At 49.4% G+C, this 27,320-nt stretch overlaps 1 protein-coding gene across 1 annotated transcript; it reads right to left on the minus strand.

Moving 5' to 3' along the window:
• Positions 1-15,576: 15,576 nt before the first annotated feature.
• Positions 15,577-25,581, minus strand: LOC120944463 (proline-rich extensin-like protein EPR1). Its single transcript, XM_040358521.1, has 2 exons — positions 25,527-25,581; positions 15,577-18,035 (listed from the first exon to the last, which is right to left on the minus strand). Exons 1-2 carry the CDS (start codon positions 25,579-25,581, stop codon positions 15,577-15,579), a joined length of 2,514 nt encoding a protein of 837 aa, XP_040214455.1.
• Between the last annotated feature and the right edge of the window lie 1,739 nt (positions 25,582-27,320).

Raw genomic sequence — 27,320 nt, forward strand, 5'->3', positions numbered from 1 at the left:
CATATCCGTTACATTGTGCAGCATAAAAAATACTGGATACAGGCTGTATCCTAACACAAAACTTTCTTCTCGCACAAAAGGTTACTAAACAATATATGCTGTATCCAAACTAAATTGTTAACATCGTCATACCTAGCGCTGTACATATCACATCCAATTCCTTTCTCCCTCCCTTCCTCAACGCAGGGAAACTTATTGAGGAGAAACAAGGTAAAAAAAAAGAAGAAGAGAAGAGAAAAAAAAGGGGGGGAAAGTTTCACAGCTCATATACAGGTCAGACTTTCTGGCAGTTAACTCTATCAGCATTGCGAGAGGGACGTGGTAACAGCATTGCTAGCACCCATCACCACATATAACACACAAAGACATGTCTCACTGTCACTGGGGATATTCATTGCATAAGCCCGCCCCACCATAAATCTCGTACCCCACAAGAGAGTCACCTCCTCCGCGCGCCCACTGTTCACTCTGCCCACCCCCTACCTCAGCAGTCTGTCCATCACCAGATCGACCGGGGACAGTCCGGGGGCCTGAATTCTGTCTTTAACCACTTGCTTACTGTGCACATATACCCCCTTCCTGCCCAGGCGAAATTTCAGCTTCCGGCACTGCGTTGGTTTAACTGACAATTGCGCGGTCGTGCGACGTGGCTCCCAAACAAAATTTGCATCCTTTTTTTCCCACAAATAGAGCTTTCTTTTGGTGGTATTTGATCACCTGTGCGGTTTTTATTTTTTGGGCTATAAACAAAAAAAGAGCGTACATTTTGAAAAAAAAAACCACAATATTTTTTACTTTTTGCTATAATAAATATCCCATTTAAAAAAAAAAAAAACAGTGTTTTCCCACATAACAATGAACACAAATGTATTTCGGCCTACTGGCTATTTTATAGCATAGCTCTGTCTATTCGTCCTTAGGACAGAGTTGCCCCAGTATCAACCTTTCTCAGACATCAGTCTGGCTTGGGGGTCTGTCTGTGTAGGCCAGACAAACCTAAACACATATTCCTTACACATCCGGCTTCAAGCTGCTCTTGTATCACACAGGAGTAAAGACTGATCAGAGAATACTCTCCTTTGTGGCCAGCACCAGTCTGACTCCAATCACACACTAACAGACCACATGTCTGTCATGAAACATGCTTTTTGTTTATCTGTCTAGTATTCAAGAGGAAAAATATTTTTCTTTACCTATAAATCTGCATATCACTAAATTAAACACAGTTAACCTGCAGGCATGAAACATTGTGAAAAACGTGTCTGTTGCTTCTTATATCTTTAGTTTTTGCAGTGCATACATGTGTATTTGAGTTACATAATTTAACTTTCACAAACGTTATCCTAAAAAATAAAATAAAAAAACTTTCATAACTTTCCATACTCATAGAACAAATCTATTAAAGCAGATGGTATATACATAAAATGCAATATTCCACAATATGTTATAGAATAATACATTTTTATTTTATTAAGTCTCCAAACTATTTTCACAAAATATTCTTCTAAATTATGTACTTTGTTCTCTGCTACTTAGTTTATTATAATCAATAATTCCAAACATGATTCCACAAAATGCAATATTTTATATACTGGTACTGTAAAAGAAGAAATATTTGAATTAATCTATGGGGTCTGTTTGACAATGTTTGCCCAAAATTCAATTTTTTTTTAATGGAATTAAATAGAAAATGTGTTAAGTAACTTTTGTAGCTGCACTTTATTCCTGTTTTTTTTAGTTGTAAAAGAAACTGTCAGGAACATACAGAAAGAACCTTCTACCCCAGTGTACAGAAGAACCCCCATGCTCCAATGGCCAGAAGGACCCTCATACTCCAATGTGCCGAAGGACCCCTCCCACCAGTGTGCAGAAGAATTCTCTTTGTCCCACAGTGTGCAAAAGGATCCTCCTTGTTGTGCTGAGTACATAAATATCAACAAGCACAGACAGATATAACATAAATATTGTAAAGAAAAAAAACAGTTTACAAGCATTAAAGTAAATTTAGGTTATTTTGGCAATGGGATCTTGTGCTTCAAGATTTCGCTGGTGACTGGTTTCAGCAATTAATGGGTGATGGTGACCTGGAGATTCTGGGTCACAACTGTATTGTGCTTGCAACAAAGTTCTGCAATCATTGGCTTACAAATGCCCTCTGCCTCTTGACATGATTCTCTCAGTTATCTGTCAATTCATTGATCAAGGATACAGCCACAGAAACTGAAACTTCCCTGGGAAGAATAGCACTCTTAGCAAAATGCATAATGGTAGCATCTATACCTTTGCAGTAGGGTGCAGTGCTGTAAAGTGTGTGTTACTGAAACGTAGGGATGAGCCGAACACCCCCCTGTTTGGTTTGCACCAGAACCTGCGAACACACCAAATGTTCGTGTGAACTTTAGAACCCTGTTAAAGTCTATGGGACTCAAACATTTGAAATCTAAAGTGCTAATTTTAAAGGCTAGTATGCAAGTTATTGTCCTAAAAAGTGTTTGGGGACCTGGGTCTTGCCCCAGGGGACATGTATCAATGCAACAAAAAGTTTTAAAAACGGTCGTTTTTTCGGGAGCAGTAAATTTAATAATGCTTAGAGTGAAACTAAAAAAGTGAAATATTCCTTTAAATTTAGTACCTAGGGGGGCTGTAAAGTATGCATGTGAAAAAGTTTCCTGTACTTAGAACTGTCTCCGCACAAAGTGTCATTTCTGAAAGGGGACCCCCAGATCTTGCCCCCCCATGTGAATTGGTAATGGGGTACATTGTACACCTACCAAGGAAGTGTAAATAGTTGTAAAAAACACACACACACCGTAGAAAAAAGTCCTTTATTAATAAAAAAATAAAAAATAAATCCAGCGGTGGTAATCCACTCGGTCCCGGCTCCCTGCTCCAACGATGTCGGTATCCAGCGATTGGAGCAGGGAGCCGGGACCGAGTGGATTACCACCGCTGGATTTATTTTTTATTTTTTTATTAATAAAGGACTTTTTTCTACTGTGTGTGTGTGTGTGTTTTTTACAACTATTTACACTTCCTTCGTGAAATGGTAGGGGTACAATGTACCCCATTACCAATTCACATAGGGGGGGCCAGGATCTGGGGGTCCCCTTTGTTCCAGATTCTGATAAGCCCCCCGCCCGCAGACCCCCATAACCACCGGCCAGGGTTGTGGGGATGAGGCCCTTGTCCCCATCAACATGGGGACATCCTCCCCATGTTGAGGGCATGTGGCCTGGTACGGTTCAGAAGAGGGGGGCCGCATTCTGTCCCCCCCTCTTTTCTGCGGCCGGCCAGGTTAACGTGCTCGGATAAGGGGTCTGGTGTGGATTTTTGGGGGAACTCCACGCCATTTTTAAAAAAAAATTGGGGTGAAGTTCCCATTAAAATCCACACCAGAGGGGCGCATGCGCGGCGCTGATCGGGATGGACGCTTGAGGTTGTAGCTCCGCTCCACTCGGGACCTAGATCACCGCTGGAGGGCTAATAACGATCAGCTTTTTGCTCCATTTTAACACCCCTCTAGCCGCAACTCAGTAGTGCATGCCGCCAAAGAAAAAAAGTCCCAGGGCCCGGCTCAGCACACCTTGACACACTATCTCCTCCGTGCCCGGGAGCAGGACAGCATGTCACAAGATGGCGCCGACGCGGATCCAGGCCTGCCAGGCACACCGCAACGGACCTCACCAGTCCTTCCTCCCTCAGCGTGGCAATTGGAAGCAAACCGTGAGTACCAGTCGGGGTTATCCAAGGCTGACCTGGATGCTAGTCTGGAATCCATGTATGAAAAACTAGCCACGAAGTTCCAGACTGAACTTCACAAAACCTCACATACGCTCTCCCAGGAGATCGCGGCCCTTGGCTCCAGGACTGACCTCCTTGAAACCAAACATGACGAGCTGGCACTAGCTTACGGGGACCTCAGTAGAGAATATGATTCTCTGTCTGCAGCATTTGTCCAGATGCAATCCCAAATTGAGGACCTGGACAATAGAAACAGACGCCATAACCTACGCCTACGTGGGGTCCCTGAAACAGAACTAGAACTCATTCCCACGGTCATCAAGCTATTTAAATCACTGCTGCCAAATTGTGACTCTGCTGCATTTACATGCGATCGCATCCACAGAGCTCTCAGACCAAAGCCACCCCCGGATAAGCCTCCGAGGGATATAGTTCTTTGTATGAAGGACTTCCTTATTAAAGAAGAGATCCTACGAGCAGCTCGCATGAAACAACGGATTGTGTTGGATGATAATGTAATTCAGATCTATCCGGACATTTCACCTGCTACCCTTGATAGACGCAGAGGCCTGAAGGAAGTTACAACGATCCTTCAATCTGCCAGGATTCGCTACAAGTGGGGATTTCCCTTCAAGCTCACTATCCCCCACAATGGCACGACATACACTGCAATATCCCTGCTGGAAGGACAAGAGATCCTCGTGAAGCTAGGCCTCCTAGATGCTGCAATGATTCGCCGTCCCCCCTCCACACCTAGACCTGCTCCAATCTGGCAAACACCTCCACCTCGTAGGGATAGAAGGAGGATCAGATACGACCCTGGTGACAGAAATCTTAACTAGCCAACTACAGACGCCCTAAACTGGGTTTCTCTACGTTTATTCTACGGCAACTACTACATTGATGATGGAACTATTTTTTCTTTTCGGATATTTTGTTTTTTTTTGTTTGGTCTTTTTCCATTTAATTGAAACGATTTCCATCATTCCAAAGGCTCCCCCTCTGGTATTCGTCCCTTGGAGCCGCGTCATGCTCTCCCCACCCAGCTAAATTTGTGACCTTTCACCCCTTGAACTGTGATTGCGCAGTTCTCTTTCACTAGTTGGGACCTGCTGGGTTCGAGACCTAGTTGTCTCGTTTTGTTTTGGTTCTCATTATCAGGTTGTGTCCTTATCTACCTGATCCGATGCATATGTTCTGCACTCTATTTTTCTATGATTTCTTTTGTTTTATGTTTTTACGATGTTGTTTTTCAGGCAAGTCTTACTTTTATTCAGGTCAATGGTTTACTATGGATATGATGGTGTCCCTTATCAACAGGTTTGCGTAATGTACAAATGTATACTCTAATAGATGTTCCCTGCCTTTTTTTCACTGTGATTCTGCTGGTGGGTGGGGTGACTCCCCTGTCAGATGGTAATTTGGGACCGAAACTAGTTGGGTCTTTTACCTTAGGCCAATTATCCCTGCTTATAGAACACACTCCCCTTTCTCATGCCAGTTACATGTGTGTCACATAATGTGAAGGGCTTTAACTCCCCTGTAAAGCGCCGTAAGGCCTTTGACATGTACAAATCCTTAGGAGCCAAAATTCTCCTTATTCAGGAGACTCACTTTGCCCAATCCTCCCATCCTAGATTCTTCCACAGACAATTCCCGCAGGCCTTTTACTCGCTTCACTCCTCTAAGTCTAGGGGCGCTGCCATTCTCTTGCACTCTTCCTTTCCTATGGAGGTTGGGCAGGTTGTTAGAGACCCGGAGAGTAGATATGTAATAATTAAAGGGCGGGTAAATAACAAAGAATTAACTATCGCATGTGTTATGCCCCTAATGATGCCCCCGTTTCTTTTTTCAACTCCTTTTTTGCCGTCCTGACACAACACCAGTCCCCACACATGATAGTAGGAGGAGATTTCAACATGGTTGCCAATGCTAACCTGGACAGGTGCACCACCGCGAGCCATGCTAAGGCTTTTCCTAAGACCTTGGTAAGACGCCTTTTTGACCACCAATTGGTGGACGCATGGAGAGCGCATAATGTGGGGTTAGAGAGTTCACTTTTTACTCTCATCCCCACAATAGCTCTGCCAGATTAGACTATGTCTATGCTTCACCAGTTCTCTTGGCCAACTCCTCATCCTCCTCGATTCACCCCTGCGTTTGGTCAGACCACCAAGCGGTTTCTTTTACCATGAAGTTCATCGGCTTAGCCCCGGCCCCATACACCTGGAGGCTTAATGAAGCACTCCTATCAGATGCGGTTGTTGAGTCTGATGTTCGGGGGGCCATAGTAGAATATTTTGCTCAGAATGCCATTCCCGACACTCCATTTCCTACAGTCTGGACAGCCCATAAAGCTGTAATCAGGGGGAAACTCATAGGAATTGCCTCAGCACGCAACAAACAGAATAGACACAAAATCCTATCACTTTCGGCGGAATTAGACCTTCTTTATAAGAAGGCTGATTTGTTACACTTAGACTCTACCCGACAGATAATAGAACAAAAGCGCCTAGAACTAGATGTTTTGCTCTCAGATAAGTGGAGAAGGCTTTGAGATGGTCTAGGGCGCGTTTTCTGCTTCATAGCAACACGGCCTCCTCCATGTTTGCTAGAAAATTGAATCAGCAGACGCGCCCTCCACATGTCTATAAGCTAGATGTCGGGTCAGGTCAGACCTCTTCTCACCCGCAAGAAGTGCTTAGCACTTCACACAGTTTTATTCTTCTCTCTTAGCAGCAAGGCCCTCAGAGCCCTCAGTCCTAGACGATCCCTGGTTCAACTCCATCCCGATCCCCTCCCTATCTTCGGCACAACGTGATAAACTAAATGTGCCGTTACAGCGAAGAGGTCCTCGGGGTTATTAAGTCTCTAAAGTCAGGTTCCGCCCCAGGTCCCGACGGTTTTTCGTCAATATACTATAAAAAGTTTGCGGAACCACTTTCCCCCAGATTGGTCCATCTTTTTAATTTGATTCTGCAAGGTGGTAATTTCCCGAAGAAATGTTGCTTGCCAACATGTCCCTGATCCCCAAGCCAAATAAAAACCATGCTCTCCCCCAAAACTATAGGCCTATCTCAGTTATAAATAACGACCTAAAAATTTTTCTAGAATCATGGCAGATAGGCTAGCAGGAGTAATTTCGTCCCTTATCTCACCTTTCCAATCAGGTTTTATCCCCCATAGGCTTATCACGGATAATATACGCCTAGCAACGAACATTATCCAGGATGCCAACCTGTTTTCCCGGAAACTTTTTCTGTTGGCCTGGACATACATAAGGCCTTCGATAGTGTCTCCTGGAACTATCTAGCCACACTTTTGCCCCGCATGGGTTTTCAAGGGGAGTTTTTTCACGCTTTCCAGGCACTATACCAAAGTCCAAAAACACGTATTCGTATCCCAGGGTGCAGCTCAGAGTTTTTGGCTTGGGTAGGGTACACGACAGGGTGTCCGCTTTCCCCCCTTATTTTTGCGCTGGCCCTCGAACCCCTTGCTATAGCCATTCTAAATAATCCAGACATACGAGGGTATACAAAAGGAACTGCCAATTATAAATTCTGCATGTATGCAGATGACGTCCTAATGTTTGTCACCAACCCCCTACTTACCTTGCCCCCTTTGTTGTCCACTTTGTCGGATTTGCGAGGATCTCCGGTCTCTCAGTCAATGTTGCAAAATCAGTGGCTTACCAGTTGGCTTCTCCCCTGAGGAGATAGACCATTTAAAGCGTAGTTTTGCGTTCTCCTGGAGGACAGACTCTATTTCATATCTGGGCATCGAACTGACCGGAGATTACCGCAAACTCTTCCACGCAAATTACCCCAGATGTTTACTAAACTAAAGGCTCTGTTGAAGCTCTGGTCCCCTTTACACATCTCTTTTCTTGGCAGAATCACAGCCCTAAAGATGACAATCTTGCCCAAGCTCCTTTATCTGTTCCGCTCCCTTCCAGTTAGGCTCTCTAAATCCCTTTTATTAGATTTCCAGTCCCACTTGAATAAATTTATATGGCAAGGCAAACCCCCAAGATTCTCCAGGGAAGTTCTTTATCGGCCAATGGCTGGGGGAGGTCTGGGAGTCCCTCAGGTTTGGCTATACTATCTATCTAGCAGGTTCACTCAACAGGCGCAGTGGAATATAGCTAATTCCAGAGTCCCCTGGGTCAGATTTGAGGAAGAGTCAATTTCCCCCTATTTCCTCCCGGGCCTGCTATGGTCCTCTAATAGATCATGGCCAGGGCTGCTCAAAAAATTCCATTGTGGATGAGGGTTTGAGACTTTGGTTGATTATAAGGATAAGTTCAAGCTGAGTTCGGACGGACCTCAGGGGCTTCATTTTTTGGAGACCCGAGATTCCCTTCGGCTTTTGACCATCCTGAAGTGTTTGAGATTTGGAGAGACTGTGGCCTGACTCGGCTGAAGGACTTTTGATGGGATCCGCCTTTGTCTCTTTCTCTCAACTACAATTGCTCTACCCCTTGCCCACTAGGGAATTCTACCATTTCCTACAGATAAGACATTTTTTCCAGCAGAATTACCCCCTTCAAGATTCGACCATGAGCTCCCTTTTTGAAGACATTTGTTATGCATCTCCCAGACAAAAAGGCCTTATAGCAATGGTTTATCGATTCTTGGAGTCAGTGTCAGAACCAAATCTAGTGAAATATAGGGAGGACTGGCAGCGAGAACTTAAACTAGATAGGATGCTTTGGACTGGGTCAGAGGCTGGCAAAATATGCGCAAATGTACTAAGTCCCTGACAGTTAGGGAAACAGCAATTAAGCTCATGACAAGATGGTATTACACCCCTCTCCGCCTTAGCAGAATCTTTCCTCAAGCTTCATCTACCTGCTTCAGGGGCTGTCCCCAGCAGGCTCATTTTTCCACCTATTCTGGGAGTGTGAACAGCTGCTGCCTACATGGAAGGCCGTATTAGAAATGATTGATAAGCTGGTGGGGGAACATGTGTACTGACATTCAAGCACTGTTTATTGTTCCAGGACATTGAGGACACCCCCAAGCATATGGTTAGGTTGATCCACGCCATCTGTATAGCTGTTCACTGGGCAATTGCCCTTCATTGGAAAAAACCAATAGTCCCCTTCTCACCCATAGTAACTAGAGTTGATCAGATGATGCTCTCTGAAAAGATTTTCCACACACTGCACGATACAATCCCAATCTATGACGCTAAGTGGAACCCTTGGTTTCTTTATAGACTCCAGACGTAAGTGACCCTGAAATGTTCCATGTTTTGCCTTTTTATTTTCTTTAATTGACTGTTTTGTTTTTCTTTTTATGATCTGTATATTTTCATACTCACTTCTAGTTTGGCTGAAGCCATATATGTTGAATAGGTATGATGTATGATGCGCTTAATTGCTAACCTCCTCCCAGGGACCTGGGATGGACCATGTGTAAATCTCTCTATCTGTCATTATGGATGTGTACTTCTTATCCTGTATGTATGATTTCTACTACACGTACCGATTGCTGTATTAGCTTTTTCTATGCCTGTCGGTGTTTCACCGGTTTGTATTTCAATAAATACTTTTTGAAAACAAAATCCACACCAGACCTGAAGGGTCTGGAATGGATATTTGGGGGGAACCCCATGTCATTTTTTTTTTAATTGACGGCGGGGCTCCCCTTAATATCCATACCAGACCTGAAGGGCCTGGTAATTGAATTTGGGGGGACCCCCACGCTTTTTTTTTATGAATGAATTCTCTCTGAATTGCCGGGAGCCAACAATTCATTATATCCGCGAGTCCGGTTTTAAATGACTTTTTTTCTTTCAGAAATGACACTTTGTGCAGGGACAGTTTTAAGTACGGGAAACATGCGCTTTTTCACATGCCTAGGTGCGAAATTTGAAGGAATATTTCACTTTTATTGTTTCACTCTAAGCATTATTAAATTCACTGCTCCCGAAAAAACGGTTGTTTTTAAAACTTTTTTTTGCATTGATACATGTCCCCAAACACTTTTTAGGACAATAACTTGCATATTAGCCTTTAAAATTAGCACTTTAGATTTCTCCCATAGACTTTAACAGGGTGTTCCGCAGCTTTTTGAATTTGCCGCTAACACCCCTAATTGTTCGTCGAACAGGCGAACAGGCAATGTTCGAGTCGAACATGAGTTCAACTCGAACTAGTCCCCCGATCCCTCCATAAAGAGTACCTGTCACTAGGGCTGCGCATCTTCACTCGTCTCACGATTCGATGCGATTACGATTATCAAGTCCACGATTCGATTCGATTCGATTCGGCGATGCATCACGATGCATCACGATTACCGACGAGCTCTCACTTCCGCTTGGGCCGCCTAGGTGGCCCTTCCTCCCCGCAATCTTCTGAGACACATCACAGGTTCCAGAAGATTGTCCAGCTATGCAGGACAGCGCAGTGAGACATGTACACCTGGCTGTGAAGCTGCAAGCTGTCACAGCCGGATGCCCACAGAAGTATTGCCAGCGCCGTGGACAGAATGGAGTGTTCGGGTGGCAACATCGCTGGATTGTGGGACAGGTGAGTGTCTTTTTATTAAAAGTCAGAAGATACTTTTTTTTTGTAGCTGCTGACTTTTAATGTTTTTTTTTACTGAACTCTGCTTTTAAATAAAAATAACCTCACTCCCTTAAAGTGGAGTTCCACCCAAAAGTGGAACTTCTCCTTTAAGCACTCCTCGCCCCCTGACATGCCATATTTGGCATATCATTTTTTTTGGGGGGGGGGGGTCCTCTTTTTAGTGGGACTTCCTGTCCTGGCTGCCTAGGTGACTCCTTCTGTCGCCCTAGGTGGCCCCTCCATGCCAGCGATCTTCTGGGACACAGGTCCCAGAAGTTTGGCTGGCCAATGGCAGATCACAGTGCGCGCCTGGCCATGAAGCCGTAAGCTATCATGGCCGGGTGCCCACAGTAGATATGATGGCATTGAGGAGAGGAGCGGGGAAAGGTATGGGGCTCTGTGCGGTCGCATCGCTGGACCGTGGGACAAGTAAGTGTCGGTTTAATAAAAGTCACCAGCTACACTTTTGGTAGCTGCTGACTTTTACTAAACTAAAAAGCAGTGGAACTCCACTATAAAAAGTGATTAGTGCACTACAGGGTACAGGAATATACAAATGTGGCTGCTGGGAGGTCTGGAGGGATTATAATTCACAGCAAGTTCCCTGTACTGTCTGTGTTGAAATTTGAATGTGAAAAAAAAGGGGAGGTACAGCGCAAAAAACTAATGTAAAAATTGAAAACCTGCACATGAGGCGCAGGTTGATATGTTGGTGGTAATGAATTGATGACACTAGAAAAAACAAATATATATAATCAATGGTTATTGGATGTAACATATGAAGGATAAACCCAATAATTATGACATATAGCTGGGAAATCTTCAGATAGTGCAAGAAAAAATTCTCTCAACAATACGTGCCAAAAGATGAAATCAATCAAAGAAATCCAAATAAATATGGTGACGTATGAGTGGGTGAAAAAAATCCACAAATAATGATCAAGTGAAAAGCTGTTGAATTATGTTGCCAGTATATAATCAATGGTATAATCATATATATAATCAATAGTTATTGGATGTAACATATGAAAGATAAACCCATAATTCAACAGCTTTTCACTTGATCATTATTTGTGGATTTTTTTCACCCACTCATACGTCACCATATTTATTTGGATTTCTTTGATTGATTTCATCTTTTGGCACGTATTGTTGAGAGAATTTTTTCTTGCACTATCTGAAGATTTCCCAGCTATATGTCATAATTATTGGGTTTATCCTTCATATGTTACATCCAATAACCATTGATTATATATATTTGTTTTTTCTAGTGTCATCAATTCATTACCACTAACATATCAACCTGCGCCTCATGTGCAGGTTTTCAATTTTTACATTAGTTTTTTGCGCTGTACCTCCCCTTTTTTTCACTTAGCTTTAAATTTGTATCTATAATTTTTGGTACCTGGCAGCACTTTTTCTGTATTCTGCGCAGTGTTTTTTTCTACTAGAAAAAGTTTTTCCTGTGTTGAAATTTCCCTGACTTCCCAAGTTCGCACATTCCAGCACACTAGGAGTTAACACAATGGAATGTGCAAACTTAGGACACCAGAGAAATGTCAACATAGAGCACATGGAGGAGGAGAAAGAATACTGCTGTAATTAAGAATCCCCTATTTGCAATACATGCCGTTCTAAACCATTTAATGGCCACTGCTGCATGTGCTGTTTTAAATATATACAGTCAGCTTCTCATACCTTCGTTTCTGTGTGTATGCTGATCTCTGTATTTCCGCACATGTGACTGTCCTGTCTGGCCCGCCTCTCACCACTCGTTCTCCTCTTTCCCGACTTCAGTGGGAGTTCTCAGCCCCGCCCACCGACTGTACTATAGCTATCAGATGAGAAGAGAGGCGGGCGGGGCTGAGACGTAGGAGGTGAGAGGCGGGCCGGAGCTAACATGAGAGGATTCCGGAATATACAGACAGCAATATAAGTATGAAACACTGTGTATTTTAAAAAGTACATGCAGCAGTGGCCATATAGTGTATTATAGCGGCATTTAATGCAAAATGGGTATTTTATTAGACGCGCTCGGAGCGATCTCCCGGGAGGGGCGGGGCAAGTCGGGATGACGTCACCCGACATCGATTATTGGGGCCACATGCATCGATGCCGAATCGGGGGCCCCCGAATCGCGATGCATCGATGCATCGATTATATTCAACACCCCTACCTGTCACCACCTATTACTGTCACAAGGGATGTTTACATTCCTTGTGACAGCAATAAAAGTGATCAAAATGTAAAAAAAAAAACAATTTTAATTATAAAAAAATAAATAAGAAAAAAAAATCATTTTTTTAAAGTGCTCCCCGCGAGCTTGCGCAACAAAGAAAACGCATACGGAAGTCGCGCCCGCATATGAAAACGGTGTTCAAATCACACATGTGAGGTATCGCCGCGATCGTCAGAGCGAGAGCAATAATTCTAGCCCTAGACCTCCTCTGTAACTCTAACCTGGTAACCGTAAAAGCTTAAAGCGTCGCCTATGGAGATTTTTAGGTACCGTAGTTTGTCGCCATTCCACGAGTGCGTGCGATTATAAAGCGTGACATGCTTGGTATCTATTTACTCGGCGCAACATCATCTTTCACATTACGCAAAAAAATTGGGCTAACTTTACTTTTTCATTTTTTTTAATATTCATGAAAATTAATTTTTCCCAAAAAGTTGCGTTTAAAACACCGCCGCACAAATACCGTGAGACATAAAATATTGCAACAATCGCCATTTTATTCTTTAGATTCTCTGCTAAAAAAATATATATATATAATGTTTGGGGGTTCTAAGTAATTTTCTAGCCAAAAATACGTATTTTAACTTGTAAACACCAAATGTCATAAATAGGCTTAGGCATGAAAGGGTTAAAAATCCGCAGCGATTGGTTTCTGTTGCTCAGAACATGGAAGGAACTGATTGTTCTGCATTGAGGGATCGCATCTCCTTCGCATGTGGTTCTCTCCCCCATCCCCCCCCCCGGCCCGGAAGGGGTTAAGCTCGTCCTGTAACATGTGGAGTTCTAATGTCTTCGTGGATTTGCATTATTTTCCCCCGATAACAATCCGAATCTCCGATGTTTTCATTACACATCTGCCAGCAGATTTCAGGAGAGCGGATTATCCTCCCCGAGCAAAGCGGAGGGAGAGCGAGGAGAAGTCTATCAACGGCGGCGCCGTGCCAAGCAATGCCCGCCGGTCTCCACCGCGTCTCCTGATTTGTGTCTCGTTTTTTTAATCAACTCGCGCCTTTTCCTAACAAGCGCTAAGCTGATTTGTAACGACGTTATTTATGACTCCGGCTTGAGATGAACCGTTTAATGGACTTTCAAAGTGCGAATCGGAAGAGAGCGCTGCCGTAAATGTGTAATCGTGTGCGAAATTTATCACTCCACAAGTAGCGTCGCTGCAAATGTTTATTTACCTTGTTTATATAGCGCTGACGTATACCACAGCGCTCTACAGAGATCACTCAGCCAGTCCGATCAGTCTCTGTACAGAGGAGCTTACACTCTAATGTCCCCTCCCCCCACAGTCACATCAGTCTCTGTACAGAGGAGCTTGCACTCTAATGTCCCCTCCCCCCACAGTCACATCAGTCTCTGTACAGAGGAGCTTACACTCTAATGTCCCCTCCCCCCCACAGTCACATCAGTCTCTGTACAGAGGAGCTTACACTCTAATGTCCCCTCCCCCCCACAGTCACATCAGTCTCTATACAGAGGAGCTTACACTCTAATGTCCCCCCCCCCCCACAGTCACATCAGTCTCCGTACAGAGGAGCTTACACTCTAATGTCCCCTCCCCCCCACATCACATCAGTCTCTGTACAGAGGAGCTTACACTCTAATGTCCCCTCCCCCCCACAGTCACATCAGTCTCTGTACAGAGGAGCTTATACTCTAATGTCCCCTCCCCCCCACAGTCACATCAGTCTCTATACAGAGGAGCTTACACTCTAATGTCCCCTCCCCCCACAGTCACATCACTCTCTGTACAGAGGAGCTTACACTCTAATGTCCCCCCCCCCCCACAGTCACATCAGTCTCTGTACAGAGGAGCTTACACTCTAATGTCCCCTCCCCCCACAGTCACATCACTCTCTGTACAGAGGAGCTTACACTCTAATGTCCCCTCCCCCCCACAGTCACATCAGTCTCTATACAGAGGAGCTTACACTCTAATGTCCCCTCCCCCCACAGTCACATCAGTCTCTATACAGAGGAGCTTACACTCTAATGTCCCCTCCCCCCACAGTCACATCACTCTCTGTACAGAGGAGCTTACACTCTAATGTCCCCTCCCCCCCACAGTCACATCAGTCTCTATACAGAGGAGCTTACACTCTAATGTCCCCTCCCCCCACAGTCACATCAGTCTCTGTACAGAGGAGCTTACACTCTAATGTCCCCTCCCCCCAGAGTCACACGTAATAATAATAATGGTGTGTGACTGTGGGGGGAGGGGACATTAGAGTGTAAGCTCCTCTGGTACAGAGACTGATGTGATTGGCTCAGTGATCTCTGTACAGCGCTACGGTATATGTCAGAGCTATTTAAATAATAAGAATTATATACCAATAATATTATTATTATTATTATTATTATTATTAATAATAATAAATGTGACTATTAATGATAATATTATTAATCTGCGCATTTCAAGCCGCTTTCAGTGATGAATAACAATGTATTTCCGGCAGATTTGGCACTGAGACGGTTACGGGTTATGGGAGTATTTTGGGACTTTTTTTTAGAGAAATATTGTGTCAGCTTAACCCGGCACGCCGGAGCGCGGTTATCATTCGAGGTCTGGAAGAGTCCGCTCCAATGAAAGATTAATCTGTAAAGCGCCTCCGAGGAATCGCACTAAAAGCGTTTCTCTGACATCTCCTTGGTATTCTTATCAGACGATCGCGCTCGGGATTTATCTGTTATTTAGCCTTTGTTCTGCCAGGAAGACATTGACGTGGTCACTCTGCGGTAAGCTTCGTATTTGGTGACCGTAGATTGCGTCGCCGTACTGCGTAAGGAGCTCAAATCAACGCAGGTTGGAAGATTCCCATTTACCGTCGCAGTCTCCATGAGGATGAACGTTCTGAGGCGAAGTTCAAGCGAAATTGCCCAAAAAAACAAAAAGAAAGCGACAAACCGTTGTCTTAGAGTCCATAATAATCGTAGATAAAATCGAAACCCGTGGAAGGTAAAACCAAGTCAACGCTTTTTGTGGCCAAACAGTCCTCGGTCTTTAGGGCTTTAGGTTTCAATACTCAGAGACTTGAGGGGCCTTGGGGTGTGGAGACTTGAGGGGCCTTGGGGTGTGGAGACTTGAGGGGCCTTGGGGTGTGGAGACTTGAGGGGCCTTGGGGTGTGGAGACTTGAGGGGCCTTGGGGTGCGGAGACTTGAGGGGCCTTGGGGTGTGGAGACTTGAGGGGCCTTGGGGTGTGGAGACTTGAGGGGCCTTGGGGTGTGGAGACTTGAGGGGCCTTGGGGTGTGGAGACTTGAGGGGCCTTGGGGTGCGGAGACTTGAGGGGCCTTGGGGTGCGGAGACTTGAGGGGCCTTGGGGTGCGGAGACTTGAGGGGCCTTGGGGTGCGGAGACTTGAGGGGCCTTGGGGTGCGGAGACTTGAGGGGCCTTGGGGTGCGGAGACTTGAGGGGCCTTGGGGTGCGGAGACGTGAGGGGCCTTGGGGTGCGGAGACGTGAGGGGCCTTGGGGTGCGGAGACGTGAGGGGCCTTGGGGTGCGGAGACGTGAGGGGCCTTGGGGTGCGGAGACGTGAGGGGCCTTGGGGTGCGGAGACGTGAGGGGCCTTGGGGTGCGGAGACGTGAGGGGCCTTGGGGTGCGGAGACGTGAGGGGCCTTGGGGTGCGGAGACGTGAGGGGCCTTGGGGTGCGGAGACGTGAGGGGCCTTGGGGTGCGGAGACGTGAGGGGCCTTGGGGTGCGGAGACGTGAGGGGCCTTGGGGTGCGGAGACGTGAGGGGCCTTGGGGTGCGGAGACTTGAGGGGCCTTGAGGTGCGGAGTCTTGAGGTGCGGAGTCTTGAGGTGCGGAGACGTGAGGGGGCCTTGGGGTGCGGAGACTTGAGGGGCCTTGGGGTGCGGAGACTTGAGGGGCCTTGAGGTGCGGAGACTTGAGGGGCCTTGAGGTGCGGAGACGTGAGGGGCCTTGGGGTGCGGAGACTTGAGGGTGCGGAGACTTGAGGGGCCTTGGGGGTGCGGAGACGTGAGGGGCCTTGGGGTGCGGAGACGTGAGGGGCCTTGGGGTGCGGAGACGTGAGGGGCCTTGGGGTGCGGAGACTTGGGGTGCGGAGACGTGAGGGGCCTTGAGAGGCCTTGGGGTGGGGAGACTCGAGGGGCCTTGGGGCGGGGAGACTCGAGGGGCCTTGGGGCGCGGAGACTCGAGGGGCCTTGGGGCGCGGAGTCTCGAGGGGCCTTGGGGCGCGGAGTCTCGAGGGGCCTTGGGGCGCGGAGTCTCGAGGGGCCTTGGGGCGCGGAGTCTCGAGGGGCCTTGGGGCGCGGAGTCTCGAGGGGCCTTGGGGCGCGGAGTCTCGAGGGGCCTTGGGGCGCGGAGACTCGAGGGGCCTTGGGGCGCGGAGTCTCGAGGGGCCTTGGGGCGCGGAGTCTCGAGGGGCCTTGGGGCGCGGAGTCTCGAGGGGCCTTGGGGCGCGGAGTCTCGAGGGGCCTTGGGCGCGGAGTCTCGAGGGGCCTTGGGGCGCGGAGTCTCGAGGGGCCTTGGGGCGCGGAGTCTCGAGGGCCTTGGGGCGCGGAGTCTCGAGGGGCCTTGGGGCGCGGAGTCTCGAGGGCCTTGGGGCGCGGAGTCTCGGGGGGCCTTGGGGCGCGGAGTCTCGAGGGGCCTTGGGGCGCGGAGTCTCGAGGGGCCTTGGGGCGCGGAGTCTCGAGGGGCCTTGGGGCGCGGAGTCTCGAGGGGCCTTGGGGCGCGGAGACGTGAGGGGCCTTGGGGCGCGGAGACGTGAGGGGCCTTGGGGCGCGGAGACGTGAGGGGCCTTGGGGCGCGGAGACTTGAGGGGCCTTGAGGTGCGGAGTCTTGAGGTGCGGAGACGTGAGGGGCCTTGAGGTGCGGAGACGTGAGGGGCCTTGGGGTGCGGAGACTTGAGGGGCCTTGGGGTGCGGAGACGTGAGGGGCCTTGGGGTGCGGAGACGTGAGGGGGCCTTGGGGTGCGGAGACGTGAGGGGCCTTGGGGTGCGGAGACTTGAGGGGCCTTGAGGTGCGGAGTCTTGAGGTGCGGAGACGTGAGGGGCCTTGAGGTGCGGAGACGTGAGGGGCCTTGGGGTGCGGAGACTTGAGGGGCCTTGGGGTGCGGAGACTTGAGGGGCCTTGGGGTGCGGAGACTTGAGGGGCCTTGGGGTGCGGAGACTTGAGGGGCCTTGGGGTGCGGAGACTTGAGGGGCCTTGGGGTGCGGAGACTTGAGGGGCCTTGGGGTGCGGAGACTTGAGGGGCCTTGGGGTGCGGAGACTTGAGGGGCCTTGAGGTGCGGAGACGTGAGGGGCCTTGGGGTGCGGAGACTTGAGGGTGCGGAGACTTGAGGGGCCTTGGGGGTGCGGAGACGTGAGGGGCCTTGGGGGTGCGGAGACGTGAGGGGCCTTGGGGTGCGGAGACGTGAGGGGCCTTGGGGGTGCGGAGACGTGAGGGGCCTTGGGGTGCGGAGACGTGAGGGGCCTTGGGGTGCGGAGACGTGAGGGGCCTTGGGGTGCGGAGACTTGGGGTGCGGAGACGTGAGGGGCCTTGAGAGGCCTTGGGGTGGGGAGTCTCGAGGGGCCTTGGGGCGCGGAGTCTCGAGGGGCCTTGGGGCGCGGAGTCTCGAGGGGCCTTGGGGCGCGGAGTCTCGAGGGGCCTTGGGGCGCGGAGTCTCGAGGGGCCTTGGGGCGCGGAGTCTCGAGGGGCCTTGGGGCGCGGAGTCTCGAGGGGCCTTGGGGCGCGGAGTCTCGAGGGGCCTTGGGGCGCGGAGTCTCGAGGGGCCTTGGGGCGCGGAGTCTCGAGGGGCCTTGGGGCGCGGAGTCTCGAGGGGCCTTGGGGCGCGGAGTCTCGAGGGGCCTTGGGGGGGCGGAGACTTGAGGGGCCTTGAGGCAACAGGAAGTGTGATGAAATGCCCCCCCCCCCCCCCACACACATCGTACTACTAGAACATGAACAGTTCCACTTTAACCCAAAGGGTGAAGACCACGTCTACTGGCCACTCCCCTTCCAGTCCACTGACCACACAATCTCTGTTTTTGGTGGACTGGCCCTTTAAATATGTTCCTTAGTTGGGTGTAATGTCCAGTTTTATCTTCTGCTCTCCGTGACGAGCCGACGTCTGCGCTTTTTCCCCATTCGTGTTTTCAGCGCCGACACAAACCGCCTCTCTGATCCTCCCTATCGGGGGGATTAATGGATTTGTAGCTGACAGTTATAATGCCCTAAATAAAGCCTGAAATAAATTTAACCCCCGAAAACACTTCCATCTGAAACGCTCAGAAACGCTCGGCCCGATGCCTGGAAATTGTGTTTGTACGTAACACGTCTGAAGTGCGGACCCTTATGCTTCATTTATATATCTCTGACATATACCACAGCGCTGTACAGAGATCACTGAGCCAATCACATCAGTCTCTGTAACAGAGGAGCTTACACTCTAATGTCCCCTCCCCCCACACATCACATCAGTCTCTGTACAGAGGAGCTTACACTCTAATGTCCCCTCCCCCCACAGTCACATCAGTCTCTGTACAGAGGAGCTTACACTCTAATGTCCCCTCCCCCCACAGTCACATCAGTCTCTGTACAGAGGAGCTTACACTCTAATGTCCCCTCCCCCCACAGTCACATCAGTCTCTGTACAGAGGAGCTTACACTCTAATGTCCCCTCCCCCCCACAGTCACATCAGTCTCTGTACAGAGGAGCTTACACTCTAATGTCCCCTCCCCCCACATCACATCAGTCACTGTACAGAGGAGCTTACACTCTAATGTCCCCTCCCCCCACAGTCACATCAGTCTCTGTACAGAGGAGGTTACACTCTAATGTCCCCTCCCCCCCACAGTCACATCAGTCTCTGTACAGAGGAGCTTACACTCTAATGTCCCCCTCCCCCCACAGTCACATCAGTCTCTGTACAGAGGAGCTTACACTCTAATGTCCCCCTCCCCCCCCCCACACAGTCACATCAGTCTCTGTACAGAGGAGCTTACACTCTAATGTCCCCTCCCACAGTCACATCAGTCTCTGTACAGAGGAGCTTACACTTTAATGCCCCCTCCCCCCACATCAGTCTCTGTACAGAGGAGCTTACACTCTAATGTCCCCTCCCCCCACAGTCACATCAGTCTCTGTACAGAGGAGCTTACACTCTAATGTCCCCTCCCCCCCACAGTCACATCAGTCTCTGTACAGAGGAGCTTACACTCTAATGTCCCCCCCCCCCACATCACATCAGTCTCTGTACAGAGGAGCTTACACTCTAATCTCCCCTCCCCCCCACAGTCACATCAGTCTCTGTACAGAGGAGCTTACACTCTAATGTCCCCTCCCCCCACAGTCACATCAGTCTCTGTACAGAGGAGCTTACACTCTAATGTCCCCTCCCCCCACAGTCACATCAGTCTCTGTACAGAGGAGCTTACACTCTAATGTCCTCTACCCCCACAGTCACATCAGTCTCTGTACAGAGGAGCTTACACTCTAATGTCCCCCCCTCCCCCCCAGTCACATCAGTCTCTGTACAGAGGAGCTTACACTCTAATGTCCCCTCCCCCCACATCACATCAGTCTCTGTACAGAGGAGCTTACACTCTAATGTCCCCTCCCCCCCACAGTCACATCAGTCTCTGTACAGAGGAGCTTACACTCTAATGTCCCCTCCCCCCCACACATCACATCAGACTCTGTACAGAGGAGCTTACACTCTAATGTCCCCTCCCCCCACATCACATCAGTCTCTATACAGAGGAGCTTACACTCTAATGTCCCCTCCCCCCCACATCACATCAGTCTCTGTACAGAGGAGCTTACACTCTAATGTCCCCTCCCCCACAGTCACATCAGTCTCTGTACAGAGGAGCTTACACTCTAATGTCCCCTCCCCCCACATCACATCAGTCTCTATACAGAGGAGCTTACACTCTAATGTCCCCTCCCCCCCACATCACATCAGTCTCTGTACAGAGGAGCTTACACTCTAATGTCCCCTCCCCCACAGTCACATCAGTCTCTGTACAGAGGAGCTTACACTCTAATGTCCCCTCCTCCCCACATCACATCAGTCTCTGTACAGAGGAGCTTACACTCTAATGTCCCCTCCCCCACAGTCACATCAGTCTCTGTACAGAGGAGCTTACACTCTAATGTCCCCTCCCCCCCACAGTCACATCAGTCTCTGTACAGAGGAGCTTACACTCTAATGTCCCCTCCCCCCACAGTCACATCAGTCTCTGTACAGAGGAGCTTACACTCTAATGTCCCCTCCCCCCACACATCACATCAGACTCTGTACAGAGGAGCTTACACTCTAATGTCCCCTCCACCCCCCCACAGTCACATCAGTCTCTGTACAGAGGAGCTTACACTCTAATGTCCCCTCCCCCCACACAGTCACATCAGTCTCTGTACAGAGGAGCTTACACTCTAATGTCCCCTCCCCCCCCACAGTCACATCAGTCTCTGTACAGAGGAGCTTACACTCTAATGTCCCCTCCCCCCACATCAGTCTCTGTACAGAGGAGCTTACACTCTAATGTCCCGTCCCCCCCCCACATCACATCAGTCTCTGTACAGAGGAGCTTACACTCTAATGTCCCCTCCCCCCCACATCACATCAGTCTCTGTACAGAGGAGCTTACACTCTAATGTCCCCTCCCCCACAGTCACATCAGTCTCTATACAGAGGAGCTTACACTCTAATGTCCCCTCCCCCCACATCAGTCTCTGTACAGAGGAGCTTACACTCTAATGTCCCGTCCCCCCCCACATCACATCAGTCTCTGTACAGAGGAGCTTACACTCTAATGTCCCCTCCCCCCCCACATCACATCAGTCTCTGTACAGAGGAGCTTACACTCTAATGTCCCCTCCCCCACAGTCACATCAGTCTCTGTACAGAGGAGCTTACACTCTAATGTCCCCTCCCCCCACAGTCACATCAGTCTCTGTACAGAGGAGCTTACACTCTAATGTCCCCTCCCCCCACAGTCACATCAGTCTCTGTACAGAGGAGCTTACACTCTAATGTCCCCTCCCCCCCCCCACATCAGTCTCTGTACAGAGGAGCTTACACTCTAATGTCCCCTCCCCCCACACAGTCACATCAGTCTCTGTACAGAGGAGCTTACACTCTAATGTCCCCTCCCCCCCACAGTCACATCAGTCTCTGTACAGAGGAGCTTACACTCTAATGTCCCCTCCCCCCACATCAGTCTCTGTACAGAGGAGCTTACACTCTAATGTCCCCTCCCCCCCCCCACAGTCACATCAGTCTCTGTACAGAGGAGCTTACACTCTAATGTCCCCTCCCCCCACAGTCACATCAGTCTCTGTGCAGAGGAGCTTACACTCTAATGTCCCCCCCCCCCACATCACATCAGTCTCTGTACAGAGGAGCTTACACTCTAATGTCCCCTCCCCCCACATCACATCAGTCTCTGTACAGAGGAGCTTACACTCTAATGTCCCCTCCCCCCCACAGTCACATCAGTCTCTGTACAGAGGAGCTTACACTCTAATGTCCCCTCCCCCCCACAGTCACATCAGTCTCTGTACAGAGGAGCTTACACTCTAATGTCCCCTCCCCCCACAGTCACATCAGTCTCTGTACAGAGGAGCTTACACTCTAATGTCCCCCCCCCCCACACATCACATCAGTCTCTGTACAGAGGAGCTTACACTCTAATGTCCCCTCCCCCCACAGTCACATCAGTCTCTGTACAGAGGAGCTTACACTCTAATGTCCCCTCCCCCCACAGTCACATCAGTCTCTGTACAGAGGAGCTTACACTCTAATGTCCCCTCCCCCCACACAGTCACATCAGTCTCTGTACAGAGGAGCTTACACTCTAATGTCCCCTCCCCCCACAGTCACATCAGTCTCTGTACAGAAGAGCTTACACTCTAATGTCCCCTCCCCCCCACATCACATCAGTCTCTGTACAGAGGAGCTTACACTCTAATGTCCTCTCCCCCCACATCAGTCTCTGTACAGAGGAGCTTACACTCTAATGTCCCCTCCCCCCACAGTCACATCAGTCTCTGTACAGAGGAGCTTACACTCTAATGTCCCCTCCCCCCACAGTCACATCAGTCTCTGTACAGAGGAGCTTACACTCTAATGTCCCCTCCCCCCCCCCACATCAGTCTCTGTACAGAGGAGCTTACACTCTAATGTCCCCTCCCCCCACACAGTCACATCAGTCTCTGTACAGAGGAGCTTACACTCTAATGTCCCCTCCCCCCCACAGTCACATCAGTCTCTGTACAGAGGAGCTTACACTCTAATGTCCCCTCCCCCCACATCAGTCTCTGTACAGAGGAGCTTACACTCTAATGTCCCCTCCCCCCACAGTCACATCAGTCTCTGTACAGAGGAGCTTACACTCTAATGTCCCCCCCCCCCCACACATCACATCAGTCTCTGTACAGAGGAGCTTACACTCTAATGTCCCCTCCCCCCACACAGTCACATCAGTCTCTGTACAGGAGAGCTTACACTCTAATGTCCCCTCCCCCCACAGTCACATCAGTCTCTGTACAGAGGAGCTTACACTCTAATGTCCCCTCCTCCCACAGTCACATCAGTCTCTGTACAGAGGAGCTTACACTCTAATGTCCCCCCCCCCCCCCACAGTCACATCAGTCTCTGTACAGAGGAGCTTACACTCTAATGTCCCCTCCCCCCACAGTCACATCAGTCTCTGTGCAGAGGAGCTTACACTCTAATGTCCCCCCCCCCACATCACATCAGTCTCTGTACAGAGGAGCTTACACTCTAATGTCCCCTCCCCCCACATCACATCAGTCTCTGTACAGAGGAGCTTACACTCTAATGTCCCCTCCCCCCACAGTCACATCAGTCTCTGTACAGAGGAGCTTACACTCTAATGTCCCCTCCCCCCCACAGTCACATCAGTCTCTGTACAGAGGAGCTTACACTCTAATGTCCCCTCCCCCCCCACAGTCACATCAGTCTCTGTACAGAGGAGCTTACACTCTAATGTCCCCTCCCCCCACAGTCACATCAGTCTCTGTACAGAGGAGCTTACACTCTAATGTCCCCTCCCCCCACACATCACATCAGTCTCTGTACAGAGGAGCTTACACTCTAATGTCCCCTCCCCCACAGTCACATCAGTCTCTGTACAGAGGAGCTTACACTCTAATGTCTCCTCCCCCCCACATCACATCAGTCTCTGTACAGAGGAGCTTACACTCTAATGTCCCCCTCCCCCACAGTCACATCAGTCTCTGTACAGAGGAGCTTACACTCTAATGTCCCCTCCCCCCACATCACATCAGTCTCTGTACAGAGGAGCTTACACTCTAATGTCCCCCCCCCCACACATCACATCAGTCTCTGTACAGAGGAGCTTACACTCTAATGTCCCCTCCCCCCCCACATCACATCAGTCTCTGTACAGAGGAGCTTACACTCTAATATCCCCTCCCCCCCACAGTCACATCAGTCTCTATACAGAGGAGCTTACACTCTAATATCCCCTCCCCCCCACACATCACATCAGTCTCTGTACAGAGGAGCTTACACTCTAATGTCCCGTCCCCCCCCACATCACATCAGTCTCTGTACAGAGGAGCTTACACTCTAATGTCCCCTCCCCCCCACAGTCACATCAGTCTCTGTACAGAGGAGCTTACACTCTAATGTCCCCCCCCCACACATCACATCAGTCTCTGTACAGAGGAGCTTACACTCTAATGTCCCCTCCCCCCACAGTCACATCAGTCTCTGTACAGAGGAGCTTACACTCTAATATCCCCTCCCCCCCACAGTCACATCAGTCTCTGTACAGAGGAGCTTACACTCTAATGTCCCGTCCCCCCCCACATCACATCAGTCTCTGTACAGAGGAGCTTACACTCTAATGTCCCCCCCCCCACACATCACATCAGTCTCTGTACAGAGGAGCTTACACTCTAATGTCCCCTCCCCCCACAGTCACATCAGTCTCTGTACAGAGGAGCTTACACTCTAATGTCCCCTCCCCCCACAGTCACATCAGTCTCTGTACAGAGGAGCTTACACTCTAATGTCCCCTCCCCCCCACAGTCACATCAGTCTCTGTACAGAGGAGCTTACACTCTAATGTCCCTCCCCCCCCACATCACATCACATCAGTCTCTGTACAGAGGAGCTTACACTCTAATGTCCCCTCCCCCACAGTCACATCAGTCTCTGTACAGAGGAGCTTACACTCTAATGTCCCCTCCCCCACAGTCACATCAGTCTCTGTACAGAGGAGCTTACACTCTAATGTCCCCTCCCCCCACAGTCACATCAGTCTCTGTACCAGAGGAGCTTACACTCTAATGTCCCCTCCCCCACAGTCACATCAGTCTCTGTACAGAGGAGCTTACACTCTAATGTCCCCTCCCTCCCCCCACAGTCACATCAGTCTCTGTACAGAGGAGCTCACACTCTAATGTCCCCTCCCCCACAGTCACATCAGTCTCTGTACAGAGGAGCTTACACTCTAATGTCCCCTCCCCCCACATCACATCAGTCTCTGTACCAGAGGAGCTTACACTCTAATGTCCCCTCCCCCCCCACATCACATCAGTCTCTGTACAGAGGAGCTTGCACTCTAATGTCCCGTCCCCCCCCACAGTCACACATTATTATTATCAAGTCTTTCACATAAAATCCCAATAAAATTCATTTTTGTTTTTGGGTGTAACATGAGAACATGTGGGGAATTTTGAGGGGTATGAATACTTTTTCCAGGCACTTTATATTTATTTCGCTTTTCTGCTGTGCTTTTTGAATGACAGGTACACTTTAAATATTCTCCTATCTCTTGCTGGGCTCCCGTTCCTTATTATAAATGAAGCGGGGGGGGGGTTTCCACCAATCATTTATTGTCTTTTGTGTAAATTCTTTTATTGCGCAAAGAATAGCGCATTAACCTCCCCTCCCCCCCTACCATTTAATTTCTTTTTTTTTTATAAACACTGTAATTACATAAACTTCGTTTTATCAGAACATACGGCTGGAGTCGGTCTTTTGTTCCCGGATATCTTTCCAATTAGCGGGAGAGCCCATCTTTTTCGCCGGCGCGCCATCAGCGGCGTAATTACGCCTAATCGTTTGTGACATGAAAGCCGCGTTTTTTGCCGATTAATTATGGCAGGTCTTAATTCGTCCTGATGGCTTCTGTATGGCGCGCTCGTAAAAAAAAAAAAAAAAAAACGGCGGGCGCTGGTGTCGGAGTCTTGGCGCGGTCACTCCTCCCCTCCCCCGACCCGCGATGACAAGATTCACCTCACAGGACAAATTGGTTTTATTTTTATTTTTTGCGTATGTTCGCCGTCTCCTGTCAGATCCGATCAGAGCGGCGGAGGTAAATCATTGACCCAAACCTGATTATTGGTGACCGGCGGATTCGGAATGGCGGTGGAGGGAGGGGCGGGGGTCGGCGGAGACAGATTGGGAAGTTAATCGCTCTTCACACATTGACTTACAGCTGCCGCTTGTGCGCAGTGTTTTTTTTTACGCACAGTGATTTGTCTTCCTGTTCTCGCAACAATTGCTGCTATTAATTGATACATATTAACGTTATTATTTGTGACAAAGTAGCAAAGCCGTAACAACAACCGCGTTCCGCCGCTCGGATCGCCCTTTTCTGCTCCAACAAGCGTGCGGTTTAAAGGGCGACGGTGAATGCCTTTCAGTCACATCGGCACCACAGGGTTGCTCTTCGGAGGCCAGCGCAGGTGTAACCAGGACATAGCATTTAGAGGTATAGCCCCTCCCCCCCCCCCCCAGCCTGTGATTGGAGAATGAATACAGAAGGCCCGGAGGTCCTCAGGGCAACCCCCTTATTTGTGACACCCCCCTCGCTTCTCAATTAGCGGCAGCACCCTCCCGCTTCTCAATTCGCCCCCCCGTTCTCTGCTCCAGGGGGCCAATGCCTGAAGCTGTGTAAGTAAGGGGCTCCTGATGGCGGCCCTGACCTCAACACACCTTGATTGCCTCTTTTTTTTTTTTTTTTGTGCTGCTTCTTCAGTCTCGAGTCTGAGCTCTGCTGCACATGTTGAAATACACGCAGGATAGCGGGTCGCTCGCTCTGCCCTTCCTCCATTGCCTTGTATTCTTTTTTTAACGGGGTGCAAAGTGTTCTGTGACTGGAGGAGGCGATGCCGTGCATCAGGGCTTGATAAATTTGCTAACCTACAAACCTTACAGTTAGGACATTTATCGTGTTCCGGAAGGTGACCTTATTCATTAACCACTTCAGCTCTGGAAGGTTTTACCCCCCCCCCTTTCCATGACCCAGCCATTTTTTCCGATACGGCACTGCGCTGTCGCACCCTGTGCGCACGCCTCTGAATGCAATACTCATTAGATTATATTCTTTCTCGGGCTTGATGGCCGGGGAGAAACTGTCAACAGGGGACCTGGACGTGACGCCATACATGTCACTTCTGGGTCAGCATGAAGGGGAGGAGGACCCCTCATAATAAAGGTGACCACCACTGCTCTAGTGTGATCCCATAAGTATGGTATATAAATAGTTGGTCCCGGGAGCATGTCCTTCACTTGTCTCCACCTCCCTGGAGAGCGTGTCCTTCACTTGTCTCCACCTCCCTGGAGAGCGTGTCCTTCACTTGTCTCCACCTCCTCCCTGGAGAGCGTGTCCTTCACTTGTCTCCACCTCCTCCCCGGAGAGCGTGTCCTTCACTTGTCTCCACCTCCTCCCCGGAGAGCGTGTCCTTCACTTGTCTCCACCTCCTCCCCGGAGAGCGTGTCCTTCACTTGTCTCCACCTCCTCCCTGGAGAGC

Source organism: Rana temporaria, chromosome 6 (genome assembly GCF_905171775.1).
Source record: "Rana temporaria chromosome 6, aRanTem1.1, whole genome shotgun sequence".
Taxonomy (NCBI): Eukaryota; Metazoa; Chordata; class Amphibia; order Anura; family Ranidae; genus Rana; species Rana temporaria.

Excerpts from the sequence above, each read along its gene's own strand:
- LOC120944463 (XM_040358521.1), bottom strand. The coding sequence starts at position 25,581 with ATGGGCTCTCCCGCTAATTGGAAAGATATCCGGGAACAAAAGACCGAC. Across the intron at positions 18,036-25,526 it reads ACAAAAGACCGACTCCAGCC|TCTCCGCACCCCAAGGCCCC; the intron begins GTATGTTCTGAT and ends CCGCACCCCAAG.